Source organism: Capra hircus, chromosome 11 (genome assembly GCF_001704415.2).
Source record: "Capra hircus breed San Clemente chromosome 11, ASM170441v1, whole genome shotgun sequence".
Classification (NCBI taxonomy): Eukaryota; Metazoa; Chordata; class Mammalia; order Artiodactyla; family Bovidae; genus Capra; species Capra hircus.
The window spans coordinates 3,129,998-3,152,290 of record NC_030818.1 but is presented as its reverse complement, the minus strand read 5'-3'; the positions used below and the strand labels follow the sequence as shown (position 1 = coordinate 3,152,290).

At 41.4% G+C, this 22,293-nt stretch overlaps 1 protein-coding gene across 2 annotated transcripts in view; it reads left to right on the top strand.

Moving 5' to 3' along the window:
- The window catches only part of TMEM131 (transmembrane protein 131), a 177,692-nt gene that overhangs the window by 58,638 nt on the left and 96,761 nt on the right, over positions 1-22,293 (top strand). For both annotated transcript variants that reach the window (XM_018054885.1, XM_018054883.1), the window contains exons 3-4: positions 3,444-3,484; positions 18,502-18,570. In XM_018054885.1, coding sequence (XP_017910374.1) covers positions 3,444-3,484; positions 18,502-18,570 — 110 coding nt within the window. The remainder of the gene's footprint in view (positions 1-3,443; positions 3,485-18,501; positions 18,571-22,293) is intronic.

The window sequence follows — 22,293 nt, the reverse complement described above, 5'->3', positions numbered from 1 at the left end:
GAGAACATAGGCAAAACACTCTCCGACATAAATCACAGCAGGGTCCTCTATGAGCCACCTCCTGGAATACTGCAAATAAAAGCAAAAATAAACAAATGGGATCTAATTAAAATTAAAAGCTTCTGCACAACAGAGGAAACTATAAGCAAGGTGAAAAGACAGCCTTCGGAATGGGAGAAAATAATAGCAAATGAAGCAACTGACAGACAACTAATCTCAAAAATATAGAAGCACCTCCGGCAGCTCAATTCCAGAAAAATAAACGACCCAGTCAAAAAGTGGGCCAAAGAACTAAGCAGACATTTCTCCAAAGAAGACATATGGATGGCTAACAAACACATGAAAAGATGCTCAACATCACTCATTATCAGAGAAATGCAAATCAAAACCACAATGAGGTACCATTTCACACCAGTCAGAATGGCTGCGATCCAAAAGTCTGCAAGCAATAAATGCTGGAGAGAGTGTGGAGAAAAGGGAACCCTCTTACGCTGTTGGTGGGAATGCAAACTAGTACAGCCACTATGGAGAACAGTGTGGAGACTCCTTAAAAAACTGGAAATAGAACTGCCATATGACCCAGCAATCCCACTGCTGGGCATACACACTGAGGAAACCAGAATTGAAAGAGACACATGTACCCCAATGTTCATCGCAGCATTGTTTATAATAGCCAGGACATGGAAGCAACCTAGATATCCATCAGCAGACGAATGGATAAGAAAGCTGTGGTACATATACACAGTGGAGTATTACTCAGCCATTAAAAAGAATACATTTAAATCAGTTCTAATGAGGTGGATGAAACTGGAGCCTATTATCCAGAGTGAAGTAAGCCAGAAAGAAAAATACCAATACAGTATACTCACACATATGTATGGAATTTAGAAAGACGGTAATGATAACCCTGTATGCGAGACAGCAAAAGAGACACAGATGTATAGAACAGATTTTTGGACTCTGTGGGAGTGGGCGAGGGTGGGATGATTTGGGAGAATGGCATTGAAACATGTATACTATCACGTAAGAAACAAATCACTAGTCTGGGTTTGATGCAGGATACAGGATGCTTGGGGCTGGTGAACTGGGATGACCCAGAGAGATGGTATAGGGAGGGAGGTGGGAGCGGGGTTCAGGATTGGGAACTCATGTACACCCGTGGCGGATTCATGCTGATGTATGGCAAAACCAATCCAGTATTGTAAAGGAAAATAAATAAAATTTTTTTTAAAATGAAAAATAAAATAAAAATATTGAGTAGTTTTCTTATTATTCAGCTTCATAAGTTCGCCATATGTTCAGGATACAAGTCCTTCATCAAATAGGTGGTTTGCAAATATTTTCTCTTCAGTATGTGAATTGCTTTTTCATTTTTGTAACATTGTCTCTTGGTGAGCATATTTTCACTGAAGTCCAAGGTGTAATTTTTTTTTTCTTTGATGACTAGTGTTGTTTTTTTATACTGTTCAGAAAATCTTTGTCTATTAGAATGTTGCAAAGATAATCTCCTGTTTTTCTGTTAAAGCTTTATAATTTTATGCTTAGAACTGTGATTTATCTAAAATTAATCTGAATGCATGGTCTGATACAAGGATAGTGAAAAGTGACAGTCATGTCCTACTCTTTGTGACCCCATGGATTGTAATCTGGCAGGCTCCTCTGTCCAGGGAATTCTCTCAGCAAGACGACTGGATTGGGTTGCCATTTCCTTCTCTAGGGGATCTTCCCAACCCAGGGATCAAACCCAGGTCTCCTTCATTGCAGGAAAATTCTTTACCATCTGAGCCACAGGGAAGCCCAATACAAGGCTATAAAGCTCATTTTCTTCCACACAGCTTTGTCCATCTGTTCCAGCACCATTTGTTGCAAAGATATATGTTTCTCTGTTGAATTACATTGATTCCTTTGTTGAAAACCAAGTTGACCATAAATGTGTGAGCTCACTTCTGACCCGTCTCCAGTTCCATTGAACTGTTTGTCTTTCTGCCGGTGCCACACTGGTTTGATTACTGTAGCTTTTTTTTATTTTGGCAGTAAAATATACGTAACATAAAATTACAGTGTTAACCATGTTTGGGTGTATGTGTCAGCGTTGTTAAGTATGTACGTGTTTGTTTCTGCATCAGCACCGTCTAGCTCCAGAACTTTCTTATTCATTCTGCACTGAAGCTGTGCCCATTAAATGATTCCCCGTTCCCTTTACTGCAGCCCCTGGCAGCCAGCATTCCACTGTCTCTGACTTTGATTGCTCTGAGGATCTCGTGGAAGTGGAATCATGTCGTTTTTGTCCTGGCTTATTTCATGTAGCGTAAGTGTCAACTTAGTATTCAGGGTTCCTCCAGGTAGTAGTGTGTATCAGAGTTGCCTTCCTTTCCAAGGCTGAACGGTATTGTTCTGTATGTGTAAGCCACATTGTGGTTTTTTTTTTTTTTTTTCACGCATCCGTCAATAGACACATGGGCTGCTTCCATGTGCTGTAGTTGTGAATAATGCTGCTGACCATGGGTGTCTAAATGCCTGCTCAGTCCCTGCTCTCTGGTGTTCAGTTCTTTGGGGTATGCACCTAGAATTGTGATTGCTGGCTCTTCTAATCCATTTCCTACACTACAGCCAGAGTAATGTCTTTAGCACTCAGGTTGTCTGGACCATGTCTGTCTCTGTCTCCTACAACTTCAGACCCCTTGCACTGCATTTAGAGGACAACACGACCCAGACTGCTTACCAGGGCACAACATAACCAGGTGCCGCCTCGCCTGCAGCCTCGCTGCTGCTTCTCTCCGTCTTCTCTCTGAGCTCCAGCCAGATGACTCTGCCATCTGTCGTGAGCACCCATGCTCTTCCTGCACCAGGGCCCTTGCAGGTGCGGTTTTCTCCACTGCCACACCATCCCGCTCTTCAGTATAAATGTTATCTCTTGGAGACAGGCCTTCCCTTGTGACATATTTAAGCATGTTACCTATTTATTTTCTTTCATAGTGTCTTTGCAGTTGCACAGCAACTTTCTGAAGTCCTTGATTCAGTGTACAAATATGTATTTGTTTAGTTTTAAAATGACTGACTCCCCCGCTACCTCGTGCTCCATGGTGGCAGGAACCGTAGTACACCAGTCCCTGAGTACAGCTGGGAAGCAGTGAACAGTGAGAGTCGCATGCAGCCTCACAGGGGTCTCTTCTCATAGAATGTACTGGTTTGGCAAACTTCTAAAAATCAAATATCGGTACTTTGTATTATTTCCATGTCTGTTTAAAATTTAATCCAAATTGTTCTCTCATTTGAATAATAATGGTGTGACAGTTCATTTCACATGATTTAGGGATCAGATGTAACCTGAAAGTGAGTATAAAATCAAAGTTGAAGCTGTAATAAAATATGTGGATATTCTGTATGTCTGTAGTATAAACATTTGGTTTCTGTGTTTTCACCATCATTTTCTTCCTTCACAGACTGAGACAACACTTGGACTCAGTTCATACCAACAGAAAAGGTAAGGAAATAATATACATGTATTTCTTTTTCCTCTTTTATAAGATTTATTTTTAATTGGATGATAACTGCTTTTTAAATACATAAAGTTTCATATATTCACTAAGATACCGACATACTTTTAGTTCTTTCTGGGGGGATTCCTGCTGTCCTTTTCTCTCATACTTGCTTGGTGAAGAAGGAAAAGCAGATTATAAATCACATCATATCATGTATTTCAAGTATTGCATATGGAAAACCAGGTTTAAATCTGAGCTTGCATGTCATCACATACAGAGTGGTTTACTTGTAACTGAAACACCCCTTGCTTTGGAAGAGGCTCGGCTTTACAGCTCTCTAATGACGTCTCCTGTGGTCCAGCCACTTTTTATGGACTGCGCTTCTGTCTTCAGTTATCATCAAGGGTCTGCCTGCAGGCCCCTAGAGGAGGAGGTTGTCCTGTAGTGAGAGAGGGTTCTCATCTCAGGAGACCTTAACTGGTTGTCTCGTTGAGCCCCCTTGTTTGATACATGAGGACTCTAAGTCTTAGAACCAAGAGATGTGCTAACCAAGGTTAGACTGGCAGAGTTTCAGACAGAATTCCTTATCTTCTGATTACTAGCCCTGTATTGCATTCTCTTTGATATTCTTATAACGGAATCCTTCAGCATTCACTGTTTTCTCTTTTAGCGGGAAGAGAAATATAGAGTGTTAGTTCAGAATTAGAGGGGGAAGTTCTTTGAAAGAGGAGCAGAGGAGCCAGGGAAGGCAAGTTGTCACAAGGGAGCTTATACCGTAGGGAGGCGGGGGGAGCATCTACATGGCCGGCTGTTAGTCTGTCCTGTGCTGGGGCTGAGGATACACTCCCTTCCTCGAGACGTCTTGAAGGACAGTGGAGACACCGTTTCTGATGAGTTTATAAAGCACAGGTATGGATGAAGTGACAAAATGCATCCTCTTTGTGAAAGAAGGCAGCTTACTTGAAGAGTATATTATAATCAGATGATAGAAGCCTCAGGGCTTAGTTATAGGGAATCGGGGGGCCTAAGACACATTTGTGTGCCTCACGTGGCATCTTACTCTCATCATCAAATCAGTCCACAAGGCCCAGGTCACAGCTGAGGTGAAGTTAGCTTCTGACTGCGGCTTCTGGTCTCCAGCCTGGGGTGCTGCTTCCCCCAGGTTCTCCTTGGGGGAACCCACCAGTTTCCACTTGGCAGAGAGATTGCTGAGATGAACACTGTGTCTTTTGACCTCCTGTAGTCATTTCTGTGGCTTTCCTGATGGTTCAGTAGTAAAGAATCCACCTGCCAATGCAAGAGACGTGGGTTTGATCCCTGGGCGGTAAGATCCCTGAGCAGTGAGATCCCCTGGAGGAGGATCCCACCCCATTATTCTTGTCTGGAAAGTCCCATGGACAGAGGAGCCTGGGGCCGCAAAGAGTCGGACGCGATTCAGCGATTGAACAGCAGCAGCCATCTCTGCGCTGGTCTCTCTCTTTTTGTGCCCAGCCGTTGGCCCATGTGCTGCTCGGTGACTTCTCTAGTGAGCCGAGAGCCTCGGCCCCATCCTTCCTTGTGTCGCCTGTGCGTGATGTCCTGAGCGAAAACCCTCAGTCTGCAGGTGAAACGGAACCCCTGCTCCAGGGAAGTTTATCCCATGAAAAGCTTAGTCCCCCTTCCCGCTTTCATCTGCTTCAGCCCCAAGGACTTGCAGGATCTTATGCAAAGACATGAGCTCTGCTTACTTGATCTCAGCATCATGGGAAGTAGAATTATTAAAGACAGAAGTTTCCAACATACTTTTATTTATGTTTTTCTCCTTCCGGACTCACCCTTTTGTTTTAATACAGTTATCAGTTACTTGATAACGTTTTGTTTAAAACTGTGCTGACTGCATAATAGAATGGTGGGTAATGTGCCTATAGTGTTCCGTCAGTGTTTGTTTCTGCTGAACACCAGAACGTTGTGATGAGTATCAGTAATAGTTTAATATCGTTAACATGAGGCCGCCTTTTATAATTCCTTCTCCTAGGATTGTGGAGCCATGTGTTGGGAGATTAGACATCAAGAGCCTTGAGTTCTGTATTCACCAGCTGTGTAGCCTTGAGAGAAACTACTCAAGTTCTGAGCACAACTTTCATTTGCAAACTAGGGAAGATCATTTCTTGGCCTGATACCTTATATGTGATGTAAGGTTATGCTTTATGTAAGGTTGCTGTAAGGATCAAATGAGAAGACTTACTCGGCATCAGCAGTTGCAAACATGAAAACGTTATATGAATGTAGGTTGTGGGTGTTTGCTAACGTATTTGTTCAGTCATTCAGCAAATATTTACTGGGATCTTTACATACACCAGGCATTATAGTGAGAATTAATATGGGTGAATTTAACTCAGATGACCATTGTATAATACTACTGTGGGCAAGAAGCCCTTAGAAGAAACGGAGTAGTCAACAAATAGTCAACAAAAGAGTCTCAAATGCAGTACTTGAATGCAGTCTCAAAAATGACAAAATGATCTCCGTTTGTTTCCAAGGCAAACCGTTTAATATCACAGTAATCCAACTCTATGCCCGACCAGTAATGCTGAAGAAGCTGAACAGTTCTATGTAGACCTACAAGACCTCATAGAACTAACACCCAAAAAAGATGTCCTTTTCATTAGAGGGGACTGGAATGCAAAAGTAGGAAGTCAAGAAATACCTGGGGTAACAGGCAAGTTTGGCCTTGGAGTACAGAATGAGGCGGGGCAAAGGCTAATAGAGTTTGGCTGAGAGAACGCACTGGTCATAGCAAACACCCTCTTCCAACAACACAAGAGAAGACTCTACACATGGACATCACCAGATGGTCAACACCAAAATCAGGTTGATTGTATCCTTTGCCGCCAAAGATAGAGACGCTCTATACAGTCAGCAAAAACAAGACCGGGAGCTGACTGTGGCTCAGATCATGAACTCCTTATTGCCAAATTCAGACTTAAATTGAAGAAAGTGGGAAAAACCACTAGACCGTTCAGGTATGACTTACATCAAATCCCTTATGATTATACAGTGAAAGTGAGAAATAGATTCAGGGGATTAGATCTGATAGACATAAGAGTGCCTGATGAACTATGGAATGAGGTTTGTGACATTGTACAGGAGATAGAGATCAGGACCATCCCCAGGAAAGAGAAATGCAAAAAATCAAATTGGTTGTCTGAGGAGGCCTTACAAATAGCTGAGAAAAGAGAAGCAAAAGGCAAAGGAGAAAAGGAAAGATATACCCATTTGAATGCAGAGTTCCAAAGAATAGTAAGGAGAGATAAGAAAGCCTTCCTCAGTGATCAATGCAGAGAGATAGAGGAAAACAACAGAATGGGAAAGACTAGAGGTCTCTTCAAGAAAATTAGAGATACCAAGGGAACATTTCATGCAAAGATGGACTCAATAAAGGACAGAAATGGTCTGGGCCTAACAGAAGCAGAAGATATTAAGAAGAGGTGGCAAGAATACACAGAACTATACAAAAAAGATCTTCACTACCCAGATAATCACGATGGTGTGATCACTCACCTAAAGCCAGACATCCTGGAATGCAAAGTCAAGTGGGCCTTAGGAAGCATCACTGCAAACAAAGCTAGTGGAGGTGATGGAATTCCAGTTGAGCTGTTTCAAATCCTGAAAGATGATGCTATGAAAGTGCTGCACTCAATATGCCAGCAAATTTGGAAAACCCAGCAGTGGCCACAGGACTGGAAAAGTTCAGTTTTCATTCCAATCCAAAAGAAAAGCAATGCCAAAAAATGCTCAAACTACCGCACAATTGTACTCATCCCATACATTAGTAAAGTAATGCTCAAAACTCTCCAAGCCCGGCTTCAATAATACGTGAACCGTGACCTTAAAGATGTTCAAGTTGGATTTAGAAAAGGCAGAGGAACCAGAGATCATATTGCCAACATCCGCTGGATCATCCAAAAAGCAAGAGAGTTCCAGAAAAACATCTCTTTCTGCTTCATTGACTGTGCCAAAGCCTTTGACTGTGTTTATCACAACAAACTGTGGAAAATTCTTAAAGAGGTGAGAAAACCAAACCACCTGATCTGCCTCCTTAGAAATCTGTATGCAGGTCAGGAAGCAACAGTTAGAACTGGACATGGAACAACAGAATGGTTCCAAATCAAGAAAGGAGTACGTCAAGGCTATATATTGTCACCCTGCTTATTTAACTTCTATGCACAGTACATCATGAGAAATGCTGGACTGGAGGAAGCACACGCTGGAATCAAGATTGCCAGGAGAATATCAGTAACCTCAGCTATGCAGATGACACCACACTTACGGCAGAAAGCAAAGAACTAAAGAGCCTGTTGATGAAAGGGAAAGAGGAGAGTGAAAAAGTTGGCTTAAAGCTCAACATTCAGAAAACGAAGATCATGGCATCCGGTCCCATCACTTCATGGCAAACAGATGGTGAAACAATGGAAACAGTGACAGACTTTGTTTTTGGTCTCCAGAATCACTGCAGATGGTGATTGCTGCCATGAAATTAAAAGACGCTTGCTCCTTGGAAGAAAAGTTATGACCAAATTAGCATATTCAAAAGCAGAGACATTACTTTGCCATCAAAGGTCCATCTAGTCAAAGCTATGATTTTTTTCAGTATGGATTTTTAGTCATGTATGGATGTGAGAGTTGGACCATAAAGAAAGCTGAGCACCGAAGAATTGATGGTTTTAACTGTGGTGTTGGAGAAGACTCTTGAAAGTGCCTTGGACTGCAAGGAGATCCAACCAGTCCATCATAAAGGAAATCAGTCCTGAATATTCATTGGAAGGACTGATGTGGAAGCTAAAATTCCAACACTTTGGCCACCTGATGTGAAGAACTGACTCATTTGAAAAGACCCTGATGCTGGAAAAGATTGAAGGCAGGAGCAGAAGGGGACAACAAAGGATGAGATGGTTGGATGGCATCACCAACTCAATGGACATGAGTTTGGTAAACTCCAGGAGTTGGTGATGGACGGAGAGACCTGGTGTGCTGCATTCCATGGGGTCGCAAAGAGTCGGACATGACTGAGCGACTGAACTGAACTGTGTGTGTTTGTTAACACCCACAGTTTTGTTGGTCATTCAGCAAATTTGTTCAGTCATTCAGCAAACATTTACTGGGATCTTTACATACACCAGGCATTATAGTAAGAATTGATGATTCAGTCATTGTGTGTGTTGTCTGTTGCTTTGTAATAAATTACCTCCAAACCTAGAAGCTTAAAGCGGCAGACATTTATTACCTGTCTATTTCTGTGAATAAGTAACTTGAGAACAATTCTGGCTGAGTAGTTGGGGATCTTCACGGGGGTCTCTCCTGTGATTTCAGCCGAGACATCATTTGGAGTTGCAGGCATATGAAGATGTAGGCCCAGTGGGTCCTCTCCAAGATGGCTCACTCACGAAACATGAGCAAAAGGCCCCAGTTCCTTGCTGGCTGTTGGCAAGAGACCTTCATTCTTTACTACGGGGACCTCTGTGCCATGTGTCACAGCAGCTGATGATGCTAGAGCAGATCAAAGAGAGAACACAAGGAGAAAGCCATGGTGTCTTTTCTAACTGAGTCCTGGAAATCACACACAGTCACCTCCACCATGTTTCATTCATGGGAAGTTACCCCCAGGGAAAGCAGAACTAAGCCCCCACTACTTGAAGAGAGGCCTATTAGAGAATCTGTGATCATATTTTAAAACTACCACAGAGCTGAATAGACCAGATAGTCAAGACACCTGCCCTGATACAACCTGTGTGCTAATGGGGAAAACTGTAAGCCACCAAGTAAATGAACAAAATGTCAGCTCAAGAAAAGTCTGGGACAGACAAGACTCTGTTACTTCTTCAGATTTGACCATGAGGAGGGTCTCTCTGAAGTGATGTTTCAGCTTACCTGGTGAAGTCTTAGGGCAGAGTGTTTCAACAGATGAAGAGCTAGTGCAGGTGTCTGGTGTTGGGCACAGTGTTGATGTTATTATATTGTGGTGTTATAACAGCTGGAATTGTTACTGTGTGCAGTTAGGTAGGAAGAAATACATGTGTGTATCTGTGTGTGTATGTATATATGCAGTGTCCACAAGAAGAACCAGAGTCTTCTGATCTTTAAGTTTCCTGGTGTCTCTAGGATAAAAGCCAAAGACACTGGACTAGGGAGTACTTTTCAAATTTAGGACGGTTAAGTTCAGTTCAGATGCTCAGTTGTGTCCGACTCTTTGCGACCCTGTGAACTGCAGCACGCCAGGCCTCCTGGTCCATCACCAACTCCCGGAGTTCACTCAGATTCACGTCCATCGAGTCCGTGATGCCATCCAGCCATCTCATCCTCTGTCGTCCCCTTCTCCTCCTGCCCCCAATCCCTCCCAGCATCAGAGTCTTTTCCAATGAGTCAGCTCTTCTCATGAGGTGGCCAGAGTACTGGAGTTTCAGCTTTAGCATCATTCCTTCCATAGGGTGGTTGAGGCTCTTTAATTGTACAGTTTGCTTTTCACTAATACTAGCTACAGCCATTTTGGTTGCCTGCGGTTAACCATCAGCATCTAGAAGATTGTAGTCACATCCAGAACTTGCTAATATCTGTTTTAAATTCTGTGAAAAAGTTAATGTTCTTAAATTGTTTCTCAAGATTTCATTTGGGTGTGTACTTGACGTTTATTTTATAGCTCTGGAGCTTTTAGCTGTACATGAAATGACATATATGCAAAAAATAGTACCACTTTGCATACATCTTAAAGACTGTAGTAATTTGATGGTAGACTTAATCCCAACCATATCAAATATTACAATAACTCTGAGTGGTTTCAACACTAATTGTCAGACTATATTAAGGAAAGATCTAAGCATATATTGTCTTCAAGAAATGTAGTGTAGTTTTCAGTTTAATTTTTTAACAATTTGTTTTGAAATAACTTTAGAAAGTAGATGCAAAAATAGTACAAAGAGTTGTGCTGCTGACCTAGATTGATTCCCCTAGTAACGTTTTACCACATTCGCTTGACCATTCGTCGTCTCCCTCTCCCCCACGTCTTTCCTCATCTCTTTCCCCGTCTCTCTCTCTGTATATGTATATGTGTAATTATTTTTCTGAATCTTTTCAGACTCAGTTGTAGACATGATGCTCTTTTACCCCTAAAAACTTCAGTATATATTTCTTATAAATATGTGCATTATTTTGTAAATAACAGTAAAATCAGGAAATTAGCATTTAAATATACTAGTATTTAATCTACAGACCTTATTTCAATTTTTTCGATTGGTCTGTTTATGACTTTTATTTTAAAAAGTAAAGAAATATTTATTAGAAGAGGCTAGAGTGAACTACTCCCCGCCCCCCAAATTTTGTTTGTTCAGTGAAGTCTATCCTTCATTTCTGAATGATGGCTTTGCTGGGTATTGTATTGTTGTTTGATAGTTATTTTCTTTCAATATTTTGAATATGTCATTCCACTGTCTCTCTGCTTACAAAATTTCTATTGGAAAATCCACTTGTACGGTAGCTCCTCCTTATATGTGGAACATATATTTCAAACACTGCTCTGTTCCTGCAGGTGGTACCGAACACTGAATATACTCCATTTTTTCCTATAGTGACACTGGGTCACATGTACAAAAGGGTACAAGGGACAAAGGGGAGTCATGTCTCAGGGCAGAGCCAGGCAGCACGAAGCTGCATCATGTTCCTCAGAGAGGTGTGCAGTTTATAACTTAAGCATTCTTTATTTCTAGAATTTTTCATTTAGTATTTTCAGACCGCAGTTGGATGCACGTAACTGAAACTGCAGAAAATGAAGCCGCAGCTGAGGGGCTACTGGAGCCGTATGTGGTGGGGTGTGCTCCTTGTATGTGATGTGTTGCTTTTGCTGCTTTCAAGATTCTCTCTTTGACTTTTGACAAGTTAACCATAATGTGCCTTTTCAAGTTCAACCTATGTGGGGTTCTTTGGGCCTCAGAACCCTGGATGTCCTTTCATCTCCCCACAGCACTAGGGGAGGTCAGTGTCTCCCTTGGGCTCTCCCCTGCCCTAGAGAAACTGCGGTACAGGGGCCCTCTCAGTGAAGCGCTGCCGCAGCCCGGCAATAAGGAGGCAATATGAGCAGATTGCAGCCTTTTCTCTTACCGTTCTAATACACTGTGGGTTTTGTTTGCTTTTGAGTTTTTCTTTCTTTTTTCCTCTGTGGTCCAGAGATGTTCTCTGGGCTCCATACTAGAAGTAACCAATCATATTCCAGAGGTGCAGAGCCCTGGAATCTGCATTCCTACAAGCATCCTAGATGATTAAGATTTAGGTAGACCACAAATCATTCGTTAAGAAATACTGGGCCAAAGAGTATCTTTGGTTCAGGGAGTAATTACCCCTAGGAAAACATTTTAAATTTCATAGTTCACGCACATTTCCAAAGCTCTCAGAGGTACTGTGTGCTTTATTTAGGAAGGTCTTGTATGCAAATAATCACAATGGTGTAATCACTCACCTAGAGCCAGACATCCTGGAATTTGAAGTCAAATGGGCCTTAGAAAGCATCACTACGAACAAAGCTAGTGGAGGTGATGGAATTCCATTTCAGCTATTTCAGATCCTAAAGATGATACTGTGAAAGTGCTGCACTCAATATGCCAGCTAACTTGGAAAACTCAGCAGTGGCCGCAGGACTGGAAAAGGTCAGTTTTCATTCCAATCCCAAAGAAAGGCAATGCCAAAGAATGCTCAAACTACCACACAATTACACTCGTCTCACACGCTAGTAAAGTAATGCTCAAAGTTCTCCAAGCCAGGCTTCAACAATGCACAAACCATGAACTTCCAGATGTTCAAGCTGGTTTTAGAAAAGGCAGAGGAACCAGAGATCAAATTGTCAACATATGTTGGATCATTGAAAAAGCAAGAGAGTTCCAGAGAAACATCTATTTCTGCTTTATTGATTATGCCAAAGCCTTTGACTATGTGGATCACAAGAAACTGTGGAAAATTCTGAAAGAGATGGGAATACCAGAGACCACCTGACCTGCCTCTTGAGAAACCTGTTTGCAGGTCAGGAAGCAACAGTTAGAACCGGACATGGAACAACAGACTGGTTCCAAATAGGAAAAGGAGTACGTCAAGGCTGTATATTGTCATCCTGCTTATTTAACTTATATGCAGAGTACATCATAAGAAACGCTGGGCTGGAGGAAGCACAAGCTGGAATCAAGATTGCTGGGAGAAATATCAATCACCTCAGATATGCAAATGACACCACCCTTATGTCAAAAAGTGAAGAACTAAAGAGCCTCTTGATGAAAGTGAGAGAGGAGAGTGAAAAAGTTGGCTTAAAGCTCAATATTCAGAAAACTATGATTATGACATCTGGTCCCATCACTTCATGGCAAATAGATGGGGAAACAGTGAAAACAGTAGCTGACTTTATTTTTGGGGGCTCCAGAATCCCTGCAGATGGTGATTGTAGCCATAAAATTAAAAGACATTTACTCCTTGGAAGAAAAGTTATGACCAGCCTAGATAGCATATTCAAAAGCAGAGACATTACTTTGCCAACAAAGGTCCGTCTAGTCAAGGCTATGGTTTTTCCAGTGGTCATGTATGGATGTGAGAGTTGGACTGTGAAGAAAGCTGAGCACTGAAGAATTGATGCTTTTGAACTGTGGTGTTGGAGAAGAGTTTTGAGAGTCCCTTGGACTGCAAGGAGATCCAACCAGTCCATCCTAAAGGAGATCAGTCCTAGATGTTCATTGGAAGGACTGATGTGGAAGCTGAAACTCCAATACTTTGACCACCTGATGCAAAGAGCTGACTCACTTGAAAAGACCCTGATGCTGGGAAGGATTGAAGGCAGGAGCATAAGTGGACGACAGAGCATGAGATGTTTGGATGGCATCACCGACTCAATGGACACGAGTTTGGGTAAACTCTGAGAGTTGGTGACGGACAGGAAGGCCTGGCGTGCTGCTGCCCATGAGGTCGCAAAAAGTCGGACACGACTGAGCGACTGAACTGAACTGTATGCTTAACTTTGACCTTGACAATTCACCAAGAAACATAGATTTCTTGTATCTCTCCAGTTGTTCTCTCACTTGAAGTCAGAAAATAGCCCGTATTCATCTCCTTATCGTGAAATAAGCAGTTAATAGTTTCATGAAAATAAAAAATTTTATTGAGGCTTCCAAAACAAGTGCAATCACTGCAGAAAGCATAAGATCATGTTTCACTTTTTTAATGTCTCAGATTCTGTTTCTTTGGAAGTGACAAAGGGCACCATTTTTCATACTGCTTCTCCAGTTTATTTTTCAACCTTATAGATTCGTAGACACTTGCTTTTTAAAGCACTCAACAGTGTCATGGCCATTCTCAATAAACAGTAGCAACCATTTCAGTCAGCTGTGGGTACACAACAGCTATGTTGTTGGATTTTTGGTTTTGTTAAAATAAGTTTATATGCCTGTGACAATTCGTGTTGTACCGACTCAACTGTTAAATTGTTCCTTAGATAGAGATCTGCTGTAGTCTTGAAAATACACATTTATTTATGAGGTAATCGTCTTTTATATATTGTTCCCTCTACCTCATATTCCGGGAGCACCCTATAAATGTCACAGTAACAGTTGCTGGACACCACCTCTTTGGAACATTTTATGGTAGGTCTTAGTCCACGTGAGGCGTAACAAAGGAAAACAAGGTCTGAGGATTTAAAAGGGAGAAATAGAATTGTTGTTACTTCAGGTGATTTGTATATAGAGATAATCCAAGATAGTGGTCATTTTAGCAACACCACATACAATGGCAGGGGAAGGTCTAAGCGAATCTGTGGATTGTTAGAATTGACTCACCAGAATGACTAGATTTAAGATCAGTTCCCTCAGTCAGTAACTTTTTAGTATGAAGCAGTAACCATGTGTATCTATTAATATCTGTGTACTTGACATATCCATCTAGATAAGTGTAAATGTCTGAAACAGTACTCCTGAATGCCTACCCACTGCCCTTCCCAGCCTCCAGCCCACTCTCTCGTGTCATGGCTGAGGATCCAGTGTCTCCAGCCAGAATCTTAGTCATCCTGATGCCTGTCTCCTTTCCCTTACTCTCCACAGTCAGTCCCTCAGCATGACATCTGCAGCTTCCACCACCACCTCTTGCCGTCACCCTCGGCCACAGTGACCGTCCCCTCCTTCTCTGAACAACTGCAGGGCTTCCCTCTTGGGCTCCTGCAGTCTTCTTCACACAGCAGCTGGAATTAACCTTTTAAATGTGTTAGTTTAAAGGTCATGTTACTTCCTTGCTTCAAACATGTAGAGGCTTATTGTTAAACTGAGAATAGAATCCAAATTCCTACAATGAGGCCTGGCCTCTGTAGCTCTCCGATCTCAGTTCTGGTCTCTTCCGCCTGCTTCCAGCACTGCAGCCGCGTCAGCCTCCCTGTTCCTCAGTACTCCAAGGACACCCCTGCTTTCTTCCTCCGGTCTTCACCTCTCCGGTCTCAACGCATGTCCCTCGTCAGAGAGACCGTCTCTGTTTCCTCCTGCGTTCGATTTGTCTTTATATGTTGGGCATCATCACGTGATGGGTTCCACTTTTGTTTTTCCTACTGGGATGTTAGTGCCATGAGAACAGGCTCTGTGCCGTGTTCCCATAGTCCCAGCCACTAGACGGCCCCTGACATTCAGGCTATTTGTGTCAAGTGAATGGGTTGTGCACTTTTCTGCCCCCCTTCCCTGACCACTTTAGACATTTCCACTTGCAGTTTTCGGTTCTGTGAGAGGAAAAAAAAATGTCTTAATCTCCTTTGTATCTCTAGCTTCTAACAGTGTAAATATATATGAATTAATGACTTACACAGTTACTTTTTATATTGCAATTTTTTCTTGATTGGATGGAGATTTACGTAAGTTTGAGGTTCATACTGTTAAAACTGGTGAACTGATCAGTATCATTATTTTAAGGGAGCAGAAGAGTATTCTTGTTACAGTATGTTTTCTAAGAAGGGCAGAAATCAACAGGGAATAGATTTTGTACCTCTGGCTATAAGGTGACAACTGTCTTGTGAGGAATTGTGCTCTCATTGTCCCAGTGTCTTTAGTTTTGTGCTCTCAGTTCAGTTCAGTTCAGTTCAGTTGCTCAGTCGTGTCCGACTCTTTGCAACCCCATGAATCACAGCACACCAGGCCTCCCTGTCCATCACCATCTCCCAGAGTTCACTCAGACTCACGTCCATCGAGTCAGTGATGCCATCCAGCCATCTCATCCTCTGTTGTCCCCTTCTCCTCCTGCCCCCAATCCCTCCCAGCATCAGAGTCTTACCAATGAGTCAACTCTTCGCATGAGGTGGCCAAAGTCCTGGAGCTTCAGCTTTAGCATCATTCCTTCCAAAGAAATCCCAGGGCTGATCTCCTTCAGAATGGACTGGTTGGATCTCCTTGCAGTCCAAGGGACTCTCAAGAGTCTTCTCCAACACCGCAGTTCAAACGCATCAATTCTTCGGTGCTCATCCTTCTTCACAGTCCAACTCTCACATCCATACACGACCGCAGGAAAACCATAGCCTTGACTAGACGGACCTTAGTCGGCAAAGTAGTGTCTCTGCTTTTGAATATGCTATCTAGGTTGGTCATAACTTTTCTTCCAAGGAGTAAGTGTCTTTTAATTTCATGGCTGCAATCACCATCTGCAGTGATTTTGGAGCCCCCCAAAATAAAGTCTGACACTGTTTCCACTGGTTCCCCATCTATTTCCCATGAAGTGATGGGACTGGATGCTGTGATCTTCATTTTCTGAATGTTGAGCTTTAAGCCAACTTTTTCACTCTCTTTCACTTTCATCAAGAGGCTTTTTAGCTCCTCTTCACTTTCTGCCATAAGGGTGTGGTGTCATCTGCATATCTGAGGTTATTGATATTTCTCCCGGCAATCTTGATTCCAGATTGTGCTTCTTCCAGTCCAGCATTTCTCATGATGTACTCTGGATATAAGTTAAATAAGCAGGGTGACAATATACAGCCTTGATGTACTCCTTTTCCTATTTGGAACCAGTCTGTTGTTCCATGTCTAGTTCTAACTGCTGCTTCCTGACCTGTGTACAGATTTCTCAAGAGGCAGGTCAGGTGGTCTGGTATTCCCATCTCTTTCAGAATTTTCCACAGTTTATTGTGATCCACAGTCAGAGGCTTTGGCATAGTCAATAAAGCAGAAATCGATGTTTTTCTGAAACTCTCTTGCTTTTTCCATAATCCAGCGGATGTTGGCAATTTGATCTCTGGGTCCTCTGCCTTTTCTAAAACCAGCTTGAACATCAGGGAGTTCACGGTTCACGTATTGCTTAAGTCTGGCTTGGAGAATTTTGAGCATTACTTTACTAGCATGTGAGATGAGTGCAATTGTGCAGTAGTTTGAGCATTCTTTGGCATTGCCTTCCTTTGGAATTGGAATGAAAACTGACCTTTTCCAGTCCTGTGGCCACTGCTGAGTTTTCCAAATGTGCTGGCAAATTGAGTGCAGCACTTTCACAGCATCATCTTTCAGGATTTGAAACAGCTCAACTGGAATTCCATCACCTCCACTAGCTTTGTTTGTTGTGATGCTTTCTAAGGCCCACTTGACTTCACATTCCAAGATGTCTGGCTCTAGATTAGTGATCACATCATCATGATTATCTGGGTCGTGAAGATCTTTTTTGTACAGTTCTTCCGTGTATTCTTGCCACCTCTTCTTAATATCTTCTGCTTCTCTTAGGTCCAGACCATTTCTGTCCCTTATCGAGCCCATCTTTGCATGAAATGTTCCCTTGGTATCTCTAATTTTCTTGAAGAGATCTCTAGTCTTTCCCATTCTGTTGTTTTCCTCTATTTCTTTACATTGATCGCTGAAGAAGGCTTTCTTATCTCTTCTTGCTAGTCTTTGGAACTCGGCATTCAGATGCTTATATCTTTCCTTTTCTCCTTTGCTTTTGTGCTCTAGTAAAGTATAATCTTACATTTGATCTTTTCCTTCTTGTGTTTGTCATCATTAATGCTCAACACATGTAGAAGATTATCAAGCAGCACAGAGTAATGGTCTTTTTTGGTGAGACCGAAAACATCTTTAACCTTATTTCTTTAAGCTCAGTTATTCCACCAGTTAGAATATTTAATCATTATTGAATTGAATTAAAGCTAGATTTTCTACATTTTCTGTATGTCCTTGTTAATTTCTAATGTATTTCCAAATGAAATTGCTCTATCATTTGAAGCTTGTGCTCTTCTGAATTATGGAGGTAATGAAATAAAGTAGTCTCACAAAAATAAGTTTTGCCCTTCCATCATTTCTTAAAATGCAACAGAAAGATAATCTACTATTTAGAAACTTTAGTGGCCAACTTTCTCACTTTCTTAGTTTGTAAACAGATAACTTTAGGTACCTGGATCACCCCCACCAAAGTCATTTATACTTGCATCAATATTTGGCTGTGGTAATGTCTAATAGGTTTGCTAGTCAGGGATCTGTTTTAGTGAGAATTTCTAATATCAAGTGGAATAGTTAGAAATGATACTCAAATATTTAGGCCAAGATGTCATAGATCAGTATGTCCTGAACTCTCAGATTAAAGATTTATTTCAGTTCCTAGAAACTTCTTTCCCCAAATTGATTTTTGTTTAGTTCTTTGCTACTTTAGTTAAAATGGGATCGCAGGGTTTTTTCTATATATATTGCCTCCAGGTACAGTTAGTTGTGTTAACTATTGTTCATTGTACCTCTGTCACAAAATCCAAATGAACATATAAGGTATATAGTTATCAGTCACATCAGCCAAATAAATTTTAGCAGTGTACTGGAGTATTTTCTGTTTCCATATACCTTTGAATAGGAAAGATACTTCAAAAAATGCATTTATTTATTTATTCTAATATAAAAAGCGCATATTTCTAATACATTAGACTCCATTTTTCTAGATATTCTGTCATGAAAACTCAAGTGTCTGACTTTGGTTTGGGGAAATACATAGTTTGCAAAATTGCTTCTTAACGCTGTTTTCTTTTTACTTACAGTATATCTCTGTACCGGGGTAACTGCAGACCTATACGATTTGAGCCGCCAATGCTGGATTTCCATGAACAGTAAGTTCAATGTTTTTTTTTTAACCACAGTTTTCCATTAAACCATTATATGTATTTTATGCATGCATGTGTCTTGCCTTTTGCCTGTGATATCTTGAATGATAAAGTTACATGTTCGAGTCATCAGGAAAGTAAATAACCTTGAATACAGTTTAAACATGGGAAGGATCTATTATGAGTCTAGCATATACTCTTCACTTTTAAAGTTCAAAAAAATTTACACTTCAGAGTCTCTGGTTCAGAGGATCCTATCTTTAGAAGCAACATTAAACTTAGGGTTACCTTTCTGATTAGCACTTAATTTCCATCTTTATTATTTAACATTTTTTCCTTGTGGATATAGAAGAATATATTAATTTGTTTGATACATATACTTTTGAGGTACAAAATTTTATACGTCTTCAAATAAACAATACTATCACCAACCCAGGAAGCCAAGCAAAAGCAGGTCCTAAAGGAAGCTGTGGTTCAACCAAAGCTGTTCAAAACACGGTTCTGCTTACCTTCTACCTCTGGGCCTCAGGTTTTGCACATCTCAGGTACCCTGAGGGGAAGACAGGTCTTCAACCCATATTTGGTTCCAACTCAGTTTAGCAGTTAGGAAAAGAGAACATCTTAAATGATATAACTACTAGAGTAATGCTACTCTGATAAGTAAAAGAAGAAGGTGATGATTTTTAACTTAAATTTTTTTGTCTGCCTTTCTTTTTTTTATAATTTCTATTAGAGTAAGATTGATTTACAGTGTTGTGTTAGTTTCAAGTGCACAGCCACGTGAATCAGCTACACGTGCACATGCACCCTTTCCTTTTTAGACTCTTTGCTCCTTCAGGCCATTACAGAGTGTCGAGTAGAGTTCCCTGTGCTCCGCAGCTCAGCCGCTCAGTCGTGGCCGACTCTGTGCGACCCCGTGAACCGCAGCACGCCAGGCCTCCTGTCCATCACCAACTCCCGGAGTCCACCCAAACCCATGTCCATCGAGTCGGTGATGCCATCCAGCCATCTCATCCTCTGTCGTCCCCTTCTCCTCCTGCCCCCAATCCCTCCCAGCATCAGAGTCTTTTCAAGTGAGTCAGCTCTTCGCATCAGATGGCCAAAGTACTGGAGCTTCAGCTTCCACATCAGCCCTTCCAATGAACACCCTGGACTGGTCTCCTTTAGGATGGACTGGTTGGATCTCCTTGCAGTCCAAGGGACTCTCAAGACTCTTCTCCAACACCACAGTTCAAAAGCATCAATTCTTCGGTGCTCAGCTTTCTTTATAGGCCAACTCTCAAATCCATACATGACCACAGGAAAAACCATAGCCTTGACTAGACATGGACCTTAGTTGGCAAAGGAATGTCTCTGCTTTTGAATATGCTATCTAGGTTGGTCATAACTTTCCTTCCAAGGAGTAAGCATCTTTTAATTTCATGGCTGCAATCACCATCTGCAGCCATTTTGGAGCCCCGAAAAATAAAGTCTGACACTGTTTTCACTGTTTCCACATCTATTTGCCATGAAGTGATGGGACTGGATGCCATGATCTTCGTTTTCTGAATGTTGAGCTTTAAGCCAACTTTTTCACTCTCCTCTTTCACTTTCATCAAGAGGCTTTTGAGTTCCTCTTCACTTTCTGCCATAAGGGTGGTGTCATCTGCATATCTGAGGTTATTGATATTTCTCCCAGCAAAATTGATTCCAGCTTGTGTTTCTTCCAGTCCAGCGTTTCTCATGATGTACTCTGCATAGAAGTTAAATAAGCTGGGTGACAGTATACAGCCTTGACATACTCCTTTTCCTATTTGGAACCAGTCTGTTGTTCCATGTCCAGTTCTAACTGTTGCTTCCTGACCTGCATACAGATTTCTCAGGAGGTAGGTCAGGTGGTCTGGTATTCCCATCTCTTTCAGAATTTTCCACAGTTTCTTGTGATCCACACAGTCAAAGGCTTTGGCATAGTCAATAAAGCAGAAATCGATGTTTTTCTGGAACTCTCTTGCTTTTTCCATGATCCAACATATGTTGGCAATTTGATCTCTGGTTCCTCTACGTTTTCTAAAACCACCTTGAACACATGGAAGTTCGTGATTCGTGTACTGTTGAAGCCTGGCTTGGAGAATTTTGAGCATTACTTTACTAGCATGTGAGATGAATGCAATTGTGTGATAGTTTGAGCATTCTTTGACATTGCCTTTCTTTGGGATTGGAATGAAAACTGACCTTTTCCAGGCCTGTGGCCACTGCTGAGTTTTCCAAGTTAGCTGGCATATTGAGTGCAGCACTTTCACAGCATCATCTTTCACTTTTATCGAGAGACTTTTTAGCTCCTCTTCACTTTCTGCCATAAGGGTGGTGTCATCTGTATATCTGAGGTTATTGATATTGAGTGAAAAAGAGTGAAAGGAGAGTGAAAAAGTAGGTCCTTATCAATTCCTTACCATGTTTTATATATAGTAGTGTGTATACCTCAGTCCCAATCTCCCAATTTATCCTAACCCCTCTTTTCCCCCTGGTGATTGTAAATTTTTCTTCTACATCTGTTGCTCTGTTTCTGTTTTGTGAATAAGTTCATTTGTACCATTTTTTTCAGATTCCACATATGAGGGATACCATATGATAATCTGTCTTTCTCAGACTTCACTCAGTGTGGCAATCCGTAATAATGTCTAGGTCCATCCATGTTGCTGCGAATGGCATTGTTTCGCTGTTTTATGACCAAGTGATATGCCATGTATATATGTTCCACATGTTCTCTATCCACTCCTCTGCTGATGGACGTTTAGGTTGCTTCCACGTCTTGGATGTTGTAAACAGTGCTTCAGTGAACATTGGGGTGCAAATATCTTTATGAATTATCGTTTTCTCTGGATATATGCCCAGGAATGGACTTGCTGGATCATATGGTAGATCTATTTTTAGTTTTTTAAGGAGCCTACTAGTAGCTATACTAATTTACATTTCCACCAGCAGTGTAAGTGGCCTCCCTTTCCTCTATACTCTCTCCAGCATTTATGAGGAATTGTACGCAGAACTATTGAGTCAATAAATGAAAACTGTCATTTCTTTTTAATGTTGTCAGAGTTGTTGTTAACCATTTTCTACTAGTAAAGACATTAAATTTAAATAATTTCTTAGCAATCTCAAACCTAGAATACTTGAATATATCGGTCATACTTGTATAGAACCATGGTAGAGCAGTTGGCAGGAGAGCTGTCTGCTAGCAACTCTGTCTTCTCAGATGTTTACATTCTTACAAAGATCATGGGTTTAGGAGGGGATAAAGAGAAGTTTGTATGCTTCCTTCTGTACTGTTAGATGGAATCAGTGTTTGCAAATAGTTGTTATATGAAGAGTAAAACTGACTTGTGTGTATTGGATTTAAAGACCATAATGTTCAGATAGGAAATACATCACTCTTGTTCTTGTCCTGTAAAAAGGTTGAGGTACAATGTTGAGGCAAGAAAACATAGGGTTCCTAATGTGATCCAGTCTCCTTCTGTCAAATGCAAGATATTTAATGAAACATGCCATGCACCCTGATCTTCAGCAAGAAAGTTCATTATTTTAAAAACAATGATGAGTAAAACTGTCTCTAAGTTTGCTGTCATCCTGAGTGAATCAGAAGAGGGGCTGGTGTTTATGATGATAGCATGAGCCTGGGGTCAGAGGAGATCATGGACAGTAGCAAAACTTAAAATCTAATGCAGTGAGTTTTCTTACTTTGAAAAGCTTAGCAAT